The 12,653-nt window shown below is 37.4% G+C and overlaps 1 protein-coding gene across 1 annotated transcript; it reads right to left on the reverse strand.

Annotated features, from left to right (window-relative positions):
- Positions 1-283: 283 nt before the first annotated feature.
- Positions 284-6,018, reverse strand: LOC105264412 (4-coumarate--CoA ligase 1). The gene is made up of 8 exons (XM_011301267.1): positions 5,912-6,018; positions 3,971-4,093; positions 3,075-3,285; positions 2,122-2,591; positions 1,334-1,514; positions 1,045-1,266; positions 738-970; positions 284-651 (listed from the first exon to the last, which is right to left on the reverse strand). Exons 1-8 carry the CDS (start codon positions 5,921-5,923, stop codon positions 493-495), a joined length of 1,611 nt encoding a protein of 536 aa, XP_011299569.1. The 5' UTR covers positions 5,924-6,018; the 3' UTR covers positions 284-492.
- Positions 6,019-12,653: the final 6,635 nt, after the last annotated feature.

Consider the following 12,653-nt stretch of genomic DNA (forward strand, 5'->3'; position numbering starts at 1 on the left):
TGAAAAAGGCAAAGGGAGTGTCAGGAGAGTACATACTTCTTTTCTCACCACCCCTTTAATAACAACTCGCGGAAAGTGTCGTACTCGCGTGATAGCCTGACTTTTCTCGAATCAATATACCGCAAATTATACTTTCCAACAGTTCTCCGAATGATTCTTGATAAAAATCACCGTTATAAAATATTCAACCTTTTCCTTGGCTCTAGTACCTTTCCGACATCATGTACCCTCATTATGTACATGTATGTGGTAGATAAGTGGGGATGATGATTACGACAACTGATAGAGTGAAATTTCTTTTAGACATTTATTCATTTGATTATAATGAGTTCATAATTATTAACGTCATTGCACGTAATTATCACTTAAAATAAAAATGGACACCCAAACAACAAACGAATCCTTTCAAAATTTCGGACTTTCAATAATCTCGATTGGAGATCGTAAGCTTCACAATAAATGGTATTTTTTGCTCATAACTTTATTCGTCATTTATTCCTCTAGGGATTTGATTATATCCCTTAGTTCTCTTTTGGATATTTTTCCTGAGTTTGTGTACGGTAGTTTATCGAGTATTTTAACACCTCCTCTCAGGCGCATGTGGTCAGGCAAATTTTTCGCGACGTGATCGATTATATCGCTTTCTGTTACCTGTTCATGAAAATAATATCTCTTTTTAATAGCTTTTCTAGTCATATATATTAAAGTGTACGAGGATATCTTGAATGAAGACTAACTTTTGCCTTAGAACGGAGCGAGATGAAAGCCATCGGCTGTTCGATATCCTTGACATGGGGTCTTGCCAGTACTGCAGCTTCAAACACCCCAGGATAATTTAAGATTACTTTCTCAATCACACCTGGTGCTATATGGTAGATCATTCGGAATTTGATGAGTTCCTTTAGACGATCGAGTACGAACAACTCTCCATCGGCATCATAATAGCCAAAATCACCAGTGCTGTACCATCCTATCGGAAGAACGAAGACATCAACACACGCTGAAGAGTAATTATTTCAATGAACAGAAAATTTAGCACTATACCTTCTTCATCATAAGCTGCTTTGGTGGCGTCTGGATCATTAAAGTAACCAAGCATCCCATATGGATATTTGGCAAAGAATTCTCCCTTCTCATTCGGCCCTAAAATTTTGCCAGTATCTATATCAACCACTTTCAGCTCATGATTTGCTCCAGGTTGTCCACATGAGCCGGGTTTACCGGTCCATTTCTGACGAATGGCTATTCCGCCGAGCTCTGTACAACCTATTCGCAATTATAAAAGCTAATCAATCATTATTATGGAGCCGGGGTTACAAATGCTCTGATTTACCATATACAAGGTTCGCTGCGCCATTTTTGAAATATTTCTGAACGAATTCATCAACTTCTGCGGGAACTGTACTCCCACCAATGGGGATGGATTCGAGGGACGATACATCGTAGTCTCGGAGATCCTTAGCCGTCCACAATCGTATGGCATGAGCTGTATTTAGACACGAAATGCGCTTTACCTACAAATTTAAGGCATCCACCATTATGCGTAATAGTCCTCGTGAAAATCGAAACTGAATCAGTTCCTTTCTCATTTACAAGTTGACTGCACACCGAGCATGCCAAATTTATTCTCAACTTTTCTAACGATTCCGCCACACCTTTTTGAAAGTCCGAGTTGGATTTTTCTGGACGATAAACTGTAGAACATGAGACCTTAACTAGGGACTTCCCCGGACGGTCTCTACGTAATGTCATTGCGGGACCACGGGCCCGGAAATTATCTATTCTAACCGCCGAACCAATCAGACTAGGGAAGCAGTTCATCCCCTCTCCAATTTTCCTGACCAATGACGACTTCGCGGCTAGAATAGACTCAACTTAAATATTCACATAGCCACAACACTCATTAGCTCTTTTACGCAATATTCACAGCTTGTCCATTGAAAACTCAATGTACCGCACGAATCGGACCACCACTATATAATTTCCACACGAAAATTGATAGAACTTATAAGAGTCAAATATTGTATATCGTCACCAACCGTTGTTAATAATCACGAACCGCACGTAATTCTTTCATGTAAGAACTAATATTAAGAAAACTTTATGAACAAAGCTACAAACCTTATATTTTTCCACTATTTCCAAAATAATTTTTTCATCAAGATTTGGATGTATGACAGTGGTCGAACAAGCGCCTATAGTTACCAATGCGTTCATCAGTCCAGTTATCCAGTTAATACCAGCTGTGCGGAAAATAATCTCTGGGGTTTCGCACATTGGGCCCATTTCGGCGATTAAACAGCTGTAAGGGAGAAGAACCCCTTTTGGATATCCAGAGGTTCCTGAAGTATAGAGAATCACCGCTGCTTCTTGCAAATCCTTCAAATCCTCACATTTGAATTTGGCCATTGCATCAGGATCCGTATTCTCTATGATATGATTCAGACTTTCAAAACCGGGAATGTCGCCGAGGCAGACAATTCTTATGTTTTCGCCGGTCTTGTCCACCACTTCTTTTATCTTCTTGATTTTCATCTCGTCCGAAAATATAATTTTTGGTTTTGTCAAGTTCAGGAAGTGTTTTATCGTATCTAAAAGATGGAAATAACTGGAAGAATTTTCTATTTCTGGGAATGTATCTTGAAGGCAAAAGGTTCTATATGGATTGGCCTAACTATAACTTATTGTACGTTCTACAACAACTTTTTTCTAGCGTTTTCAAGTGGAATAGCACTTTTTGGCTTTAAGAAATGTGCAAGATTGTTCTTTGGCACTTGGCCCTTTTTGCTTTTAGACATGCATCTAGAAGTACCGTGAAAACTCCCTATATGTCCACGTTGGTTGAATTCTTGGAAGGACACTAAAAGAGGTATCCTCTCTCCGATTAGTTTGTCAGTTGGTTAATATCAGTGCGCAGATTTGTCGCGTGTAAGGGAGAGAATGGATAATATTAACAGAGAATCCTGAGGAGAGGCAATGTTAGAGTGGGGGAACGATTCTCCTCACGCGATGATGCATCGGACGCTCTGAAAGATGGAAAGAAGATGAAAGGAAGTGATCACTGTATGTCTTACCATCTGTGAGAACGGCATCCCACCAAGGATTAGGAATGGCTTCAGCAAGAAGTGAGGCGACAAGCGGTATGACTGCGTTCAGGTTATTGGAAGTACAAATACCAATGATATCACCAGGCTGTACATTTCCTTTCTTCAACCACATAGAACAACTCGTTATTCTGTCCGCCATGTCTCCATAGAGATCTTTCTGTCCCGTTGAAGCGTCTATCTAAATTCAACCGATTCATCATCATTGGTCACATCTAATCTTGCGATATAGAAGGATCAAAAGGTCTTTTCGTTGCAAATAATTGTCCAAAGATATTTTGATATTCCACTCCATTTGATGGAATCCAGATTTCACTATTTTTTAAAAATTTTTTCGTAAACTCCCTATCTTTTTTCCGTATTTACGTCGAGTTTAAGTGCTTACCGAATATTTTGATTAACATTGCTCACGTGTAAATATTTTTTGTTTTGATCAGAGCGGTTAGAATTAAAGAACGTTTGATGGGTGCTGTTGTGAATGACCTAAAAACTGCCACTAAGAATATATTTTCGATTACGATTAAAATTTTCTTAGCCAATAATAACCATAAGAAAATATATTTAACAGTAATTCATATGGGAATATTTATACAGTAATTGCTAGATTTACTGGTGAGAAGAAAATCTTCTTGATTAGAGAAATTTTTTTCTCTCAGTGCAGTTTATAACACTTAATCATACTGATAAGAAATCATTTAGCTCCAATGCAAGGGGGAATCTTGTACGGCACAAATAGATTGTGTGCTCCAATTGAAATGTTGTATAGTCGGAGTAGAAATTTTCCTGGTCAATCCGTTATTGCGTATCTCGATGAAATATTAGTAAATAAGAATCGGCAGGCGATGTAAAGAAAGTAATACACATACTTGGCCTACACGGAACGGATATTTGTTGAGCCTTTCCAACAATGTACTCCGGAAATGTTGCCATCCTTCAATTGGCGGTCTTACAATTCCTTTCCAAATGCCGTCTTTAAAAATCGGCTTTTCCTGAAAAAAAAACAATTAGGTTATCCTTATTAAAAAAATCGTTGTCCATCCCAGTCACTTGATACTGTCAGTCCTCAATACCTTCCTCTCTCATATGTAAATGGCACGTATCCCATATTCTTTCAGAACTCACAAAATTCGCTTACGAATGGTTCTAATTTCATACATTTATCTCTAGGCAGACCGAAGTTACGATTATTTGAACATCAGGAAACATGAAGTTAGTATGTCACGTCTACAGTTTTTAAGTTCAACCAAAATTTCAGCACCCGTGTAGGCAAAAAATGACTCCGGTATCATTTGAAAGGATTGAGAATATGTTCTATGATTTTTGTCATTCCAAACGAAACTGATCAAATACTCTATACAAACTTAAAGCTTGAAAAATGATCTTTCAAATAATGCAAGTCTCGTTGAGTTCTGAGGGGTATTTTTCATGCAAGTAACTGTTGAAACGCCAATTTATTTCAACACTGTCTGCATATTAAACGTTAATAAGAAAATTTCCCCCCATGAAAGAATATATGAAAATAATCAAAGATAAGGGGTAAAAATACAAATTAGAAAAATTACAATTAACAAAAGAATTATTATTAATTATTCAATGTCCCGGCGATTCTTCTTTTGTTCCTGAGATAACGGTTGAAGAACTCGAAAGATTCGAAAATTTATAACTTTTGAACGGCCCATTCGATTTTGACAAATTGAAAGCCAAATATTTTCATTTTTGCATATAGTCTAAGAAACAAAATACTACTTAGTCGTAGACGAGTTTCTATATTGATTTTTCGCAAAATTTTTCTGTTTTTATTTTTCTTCTTTGTCCAATTAGTTTAGAGGCGGGGAAATAAATACACTGCGGTAGTACCGTGCAGGTCCCTCAATTGTCTCTGAGATTTCCGAACCCCTTCTGCCCCCTTCTATCGCTGTTGATACCACGAATGACTTATACTATATTCAATCATTTGAATAGCAACAGAAGGGTAGCGGTGGGGCACTAGTTGGGTTAAGTTAGTAATATTAGGTGGTCAGTTGAGGTGAGGTAATAGATGTAGTCATTGAGTGATCTGTACGGTACTACCATCAAAAACCAACATCTTTCTGCGTGTCCATCGTCTTTAGTATATCAACATGTGATGTCTTTTCGGCCGACACACCGCTACGTCCTCATCGTGGTCCTGGATACCAGGGAAAGCGGTGTAGTAACACACGTAACTCCCAATCTAATTATTTCTCCCAAAACATTTTCCAGATCCTGGAATCTACCTGGGCTGGAATCTAAAGGACTGGAAATCTACACATGCCACTACACAACTTATAAAAATTGTTTGGGGTGTTAAACTACTCATTTATCAAAAATTATTTCAATTAAATACCGGGCGGCCCTCACGAAGGAAAAAAATAAAAATCGAAAAATTTTGCGAAAAATCAATATAGAAGTTTGTTTACGGTCGACTAGTATTTTGTTTTTAGAGTATGTACAAAAACAAAAAATTTTGTTTTTCAATTTATTCAAGTCAAATGTGCCATTCAAAAGTTATGAATTTTTTAATATTTCAAGTTCTTTAACCGTCATCTCAGGAAAAAAAATGATAGAGCAATGAAATTCAGTATGAATACTATCTAAATACAGTACTTCAAAATGCAATAGTTACATAATATTTTCTAGACAAAAAAAATGGAGGTGACTGACATGGAATGTCCCATATGTATATTCGCTGGTGGCATAAAAATTTACGCGGAGCAAACAATTTTTTTCTCTGCATACCGAATTTAGTGTGGCACTCGATGAATGTTGAATGTACATTTGCTACATACCGTATGCTCCATTTTCAAAATTTTCCAATGATTATTAACGAGCTGAACTATAATACTATAGCGGAATGACGATCAACTACGGACTGCGGACTAGTATATAATGAACAATTCTCAGCTTTAACGAGTCAAAAGTCACTAGATAAGCCTTCTGCAGTTTCTTTCGTTGCAATAATATCCATGAGTCATGAAATTAGATACCAGTTGCGAGAGGAGAGTACAGCAGCATGAAATCATGCGTTAAAATACGTACTATATTATAATGCACTCTCTCCAAATATTTATAATGTTATTTCTTCTTTCTTTCTTATAGTTGCAGGATAATTGTTATTGATAATCGTTGATTGCAATTGTTAAATCAAGACGATTGGGTCATCACATTAAATCGTTATCTGCTTTGTGTACCTGTTACAAATCGTACATCAGTTTGGAATCCCAAATCCCAGACGTTGTTTACAGATGATATGCAGAAACTACTGATATCAAATTGCATTTCTCGTGGAATAAGGGGACTGTATGATATATTTCTCATTAGATATGGGAGAAATATTCATAAACAATTGCGTTAGTGGTGTAAGTTTATGAAAAGTGATTCGAATATCTTTATGCAGCGATTAATGACTTAGCTTGAAAGATTAAAATCTATTAATATTATTGTAATTAATCCTGAGGGACATTCATAAAGTTTGAGTACGGAATTTGTCAACGTGTTGGATTTTTATTATTCAGTGATAAAAATGGAAAATTGTCACGCACGTTGCAAAAGTTTTTTATAATTCACGTTTATAAAGAAGCCTAATTGAACACTCTGTAAAAAGTAGAGCATGCACTATTCAAAATCGTTATCTTAATTTTTCTGCCTATATGGGACAGAAATTTTAGGAAAATATTTTGAAATAAATGTAAAAGTTTCGCATTGGCAGAAGTTTATCAATATTGAAGGTGAAAAAAAATGGAGGATTCGCATAATATCTTCGAACCACGCTACTTTTAATATCGAAGGGTGTTTTCTCACCTTCCGCATAATATCAGGCGTGCGTGAATTTAAATTTAAAGGTCTCGACGGTTACCGACCCAACAAAGTATACACTCCCGATATGCTAATGAAACGATATGAACTCTCTTACTGGTTTCAATAAAGAGGAATTAAATGGCACAGAAGATAGAAATATTCACATAAACTTCAGTTTTATGTGGTGAGAAAAAAAAACTGCGTAATGGAGGGAAAATATCATTCATTCATTCGCAAACACAATGTTACTAAAGAATTGAATAAATATTTATTTTTGTCAATGAGATTTTAGAATAAGTGCAATCCATTACGCCGACTGTAAAGTGGCGTTTTACGGATGTCTTGCGTGCGCAAAGTCCTGTAAAAATCTTGGAGCAATTGAAAATTATCAGGTTATAATGAAATAAAGAAAAAGCTGATTAAAACTTCCATCTACCTGTTATTTCTCAATTACTTCACGTAAATACTACGTAAACCTGGAACTACGATAAAAATTCTTAGCCTAGATGACCGCCAGAGTCACACACTATTTTTTTTACCATGTTTTTTTTTATTCAACAGAAATTATTTACATTATTTACATTATTTACATACCTTAAAAAAACTAGTTTTAAAAAACAATGGTTACTCAGTAATATTAATTACAAAAGAAAAAAAACAATATGGCCTATAGAGACTCTCGGCTTTTATCGTTATTTGTTATGATCTGATAGTGTTTGTGGGAGTCACACATTATCCACGTGGCTACTCCCACCGCTTTTTTGTTTTCTCCTTTTTTTCAAAAATTTTGGACAATTCAACCGAGACTGAATTTAGCCTTGCGAATTACGAGGGGTTCTTAGGAAAACTATCAAGCTATTCCATTTCCCCTCGTAAAAATCAATGAGTGTATGGAATATTCAACTTATTTTTAGACTTAATGAAGTGCAACTATTCAGCATACGATAGTATCGATGAATTTTCATCCCCGTGTGCACGCCCACATGGGTGGTACCTGGGCGGTGCAACGTTCGAGCTTGCAATTAAGAGTAACGCGAGAACCCGAGGGCAATGAGATAAGGGGTTAGACTTCCCCAGAAGTATATACCATACGAAAATGAAGAAAATGGGGTGGGAGTAGAATGTGGGGGTGGCTCAAAGGGGTGACCCATAAGAAAAATCGACGTCCGAGCGAAGCGACACATTGCGTGCCACTCGTTCTAATCTCGAAGAAAGTTTATGCCGTTGCAACCACATACACCAACCCTCCACGACACTGAACTATTAATAGTTCAGGTGGCGATTGTGACGTGAGAATTATACGAAAATTTCACGATCAAATATAAAAAAATCAGAGTCGCTATCCAAATAACGCCCTGTGCACAACTTGCCTCGTAATTAGATTTTGCTTTCCCAAAAAATAAACGGGAAAATAAACGGTGATAAATTGGATATGCCTTAACATGGAAATTTGACCATTAATTATGGGTAATAATGTACATGAAAGTAAATATAGCACTGGAATTCTTTTCGCGAGGATACGCATCTTTTGCACTGGTTAAAACCTTTTTTTTCCTGGACTCTCCTATTTTTTATAAGAATAATCTCCAATTGTGTAATTTCCAAAAGATACTCCTTGTACAATCTTCTGAGCTGTGAGGGGCCGAGTGGGCGGAAGGGGGTACTATGTACAAATGGTATATAGTGCAGTCTTTCCCGGTATGGGAGGAAATTAGAATTGAATAGTTGATGAATTTTAGGGGTGCAAAGGGGGGTACATACCTGAGAGGAACGGGAGACCACCAGACGGTCACTTTGGTCTACTTCGTACGTATTCGGAAACGTCTGGGATTTGGGCGGCGCGGAAAGAGGCAGTAGTTTGAACTGCATGAGTGTGAATGGAAAGGAAGAACATACGGACATTTGTGTGGAGAACTCGCCCTGTAAGTAATTAGGACGCACTGCGCGGAGGGATATTGAGCTAAGGTAAATATACCTGGTGTTTATACATGGAAACGGTCTCCCAGTGTTTTATATGCAAGAATGCGCATAATTTCAACCTCAAATTCGACAACAATTCAGATTTTTTATTTAATCAACGGAGAAATCCAATGGATATCAATTTCTGTAATTAATCCCAACAACTACGTTCATATTCATTCTGTCATCTTATGAATTCTATCGAATCCTATTTTTTGCTGAGACGAATAAATCATAAATTTTCAATAAATCAATAATTCATACAGTTTCATCAACTACAGAAGCATTTGTAATGATTTGAATTTGAATTGAATTTTGTAATGAGTTGGTGAAGATATCTGGCGTAACGTAAAAAAAACCATCAATTGGGGATCAATTTTTTTAATTAAAAAATTAATTCGTTTATCTCTGGAAATGCAAAGATAATTCCATAGAAATCTGCGCGAAATATTGTATTGCAGAGACGATGAAGAGAGATGTGCAGAAGGATTAGATAATCTAAAAATGATGGGAAATGAAATATTGAATAATTTATTGAAGAATGAAATATTCATACGCAACAGACAATTTTAGAGTGTGGTGGTATTTTGGAGCCAGGTCCAATCCAGATAAGGAGATTGCGATGTGTCGTTGAGCTCAGAGGAGCGTTAGTATCTGACTGGGAGTTTTGGTGGATGAAGAGAATGTAGACAGAGACATTGAGATGTAAAGTGAAGTAAGAGCGGGTTATACTCCAGCTTGAGATACGCGAAAATAGAGAGAGAAGGATGAGGGGTAGTCGTGGGTAGGAACACCGGAGGCATTATCCTTTAATCAAATACATTACTGAAAATTTATCGTGGCCCAGCGAATTAATTAAATGCCAAAGGATAAATTCTCCAAAAGCTTTTACTCAGTAAATGCCAGACCTGAGTAGATTTGAATATTCGATGGAAATAAATCGTTTGAACTCGGAAAAAATTCTTAAATCCATTCACAGAATGGGCATTGACACCACAGTAGCTTCACTTATTTCCTTTGCACCTAGAAGTATAAATTTCCAAAAAAGGAAACTCTTGCCGGTTTTTCCACCCAATGCTTTTAATTCATTTATTCACAGGATTTAAGTTCATTGAATGTTCATCAATAAATAAAAATAATTGCATCTGTGGAATTTGTTGAATTTCCGTGGAGACAAATTTTCAGGGGCGATGAAGATTTTCACTCGATGAGGAGCTGTGAGCAAAATTTAATTAGAATAAAAGGTCAGGCTAAGAATTGATAAAATCGAAGGTAGAAAATATTGACGAGAAAAGCCGATCGTTTGAACCGCAAGGTATAAAAGTTAGATTATCGGTGGATGGTTTGCGTGTTGTCGGTGAGGTCGACAAAACAATCAACTTCTATTCGTGTAGCACGTGAGGGTGTGATCAGGGACGTCAGAGGGAATACGAAATTGTGAGAGGGTTTGAAGAAGCGCAGATGACCGCGCGGCTGAGTCCTCAGCACGCCTCCTGCAAATTAGTTAAATAGAAAATAATCAGAAGGTGAGTAAGAGAGAGAAAAGGATAAATGGTAATAGGAATAGCGCGTTACTTTCGACCGGGAGATCGTAAGGCAGTTTTATACTGAAGCACGAAAACCTCATGAATATACATCCATCATTGTTCTGTACCGGTGAAGACTGATAGGTCCGCCATTATCTTCGAACTCATTACGATCTCTTATTGATAAAGCAGTGATTGCGATAGTCAGAGGATCGGGATAGTATTACCAATTTTAATTTACAAACATGACGAAGACCAATATGTTCAAAAACACATTACGGTATACGCCATTTCCTCATTACCGATCATATAGGATCGAATGAAGATCGATTGTCCGTCCATATCCCCCCAAAAAAAGACCAGACTATGTTCAATTATATTTTCCTTCCACGTACACTGCCTCCGGAAGCGATTGGTGAGAAAAACCGAGTATTATTGGAATAAAGAAAATAAAAAAGTAAATTGCCAATTTTAGTTGACAATTAGAACGAACAATGGTTCTAATGTCCAGTGATTCAGATAAACGATATGACTGAGACCATTTCGCAAAGCAAATTGCGAAAATAATTATCACGCGGATGATTAAAAACGGCAATTTCACCAGACAAATAAAAAAATTGATGACAAAAAAAAATTATCGAACATGGTACAATGGCTCCGAGCAGTAGTCAGCCTTTTTCTTCATACCGTAGCATGTAAGATAGAAAGAGAGAAGTGAGGTAGTGGTATTGGAGTAGAGGGTGATAAAATCTCAATTTATAAGTGTCCCAACGTCGGGCGCAATATCGAAGACCGAAGGCTAGATAGGGCATTCTCAGTGTGTATGTGGTGAGGGTAAGGGGTAGGAGGTGAGGAAGCACAAAACCGTGTGTATGGTATCAGCTCGCGGGGTATACGATGATATTACCCGGTAGCACGCGAGCTGCTTAGCATGCAAATGCATGAAAGCAATAAACTACTCAATACATCGCTGGGAATTTGCTCTCCACCATCCAATCGATTTCTTCGAGGTGGGGGCGGTGAAAAGAAAAGGGGTGCCTTGTACGTTTATATACGTCGGTTAACTCCCAATTTCGAGCTTTTCAATCCCTTAAACATTATTGTGTTAATGTGCTCGGAGTGACTCTTCTAAAATACTCCTAAACCTCACGCAAGTGTCCACACCAAGACGTAAAGCGAACATTTATCTGTCAAACGAATTTAGAATCGATTAATCGCTAATTCTGATTTTTCGATCATTCTGGGGTTTAGTTTGTGAATTTACCAGAATTTTCACCTAATTAGGACTCAAGGCAAGCTATTCGTCGATCTGAACTGCTGGAAAATTACACTCGAAATTTCAAGTAAAAAATTTGCGATAGTAATGTAAAAAGACAACATTTGTCAATGGGGAGAAAGAGTAGCACTTTCTGTAATTTTCTTGATCGATTATCCACCTGATTTTAATCACATATTTTTATTTGATTCCCCATCGAAACCATTAGCCACCACAAAAATGCCGGTCACGTTGGGCGGTATTTTTTTGTTTCTCTCATTTTAAACGCCAGTTGCCTCCAACCGGATGACCATCATTAAATTGTTAGATCTGCATTAGGGCCACCTTTACAAAACTATTCTTACAATCTACAACATCGATCTTCGGTAACGCGTCTATAATTGATACTCAATCGACCGCCATTTGGCCAAGGAAGTTTTTTTGCCTGATGTGTCCTCGGATGTGTATTTTCTCTTGATCATAATGACAGACAGCCGGAAATTTCATCTGAGCGTCAAAATAATTGTTCACTCCTCATGTGAACAAATTCAAAACCCACATATGTTTGGATTCAAACTATTCGTCGACTCTTTTCTTTCAAATAGGAACAATCTGAGACCTCCTGTTGCAGTCGGTTCTGACCCTTTTGAGAGACAATACATAAAGAGGGCACGCCGCTGGGTTGAAAAATTGCAGCCCCAGGGAGAAGTACAGAACGAAATATTTCTCTCAACAATTTCGATACGAACCTTTGAGTGGCGATCGATTTTTCTTCTTTTTTCGACACCGAACATTCTACTTTAATGCCTGCATTATGACGATTGCGGTGTCAATCTTCATTTGGGGCTGGTAAATGAGAGAGATGAAATGGAGAGAAAGAGAAGTACAATGAGTGATAAAGGAGAAAAGGGAAAAAGAGAGAAGATATGAGGAATATCCGAGCCGAATTCACGTCGCTCTCGGCATAACGACTTCGAGCCTGCTAATTAATTA

Source organism: Fopius arisanus, unplaced genomic scaffold, assembly GCF_000806365.1.
Source record: "Fopius arisanus strain USDA-PBARC FA_bdor unplaced genomic scaffold, ASM80636v1 scaffold00021, whole genome shotgun sequence".
Taxonomy (NCBI): Eukaryota; Metazoa; Arthropoda; class Insecta; order Hymenoptera; family Braconidae; genus Fopius; species Fopius arisanus.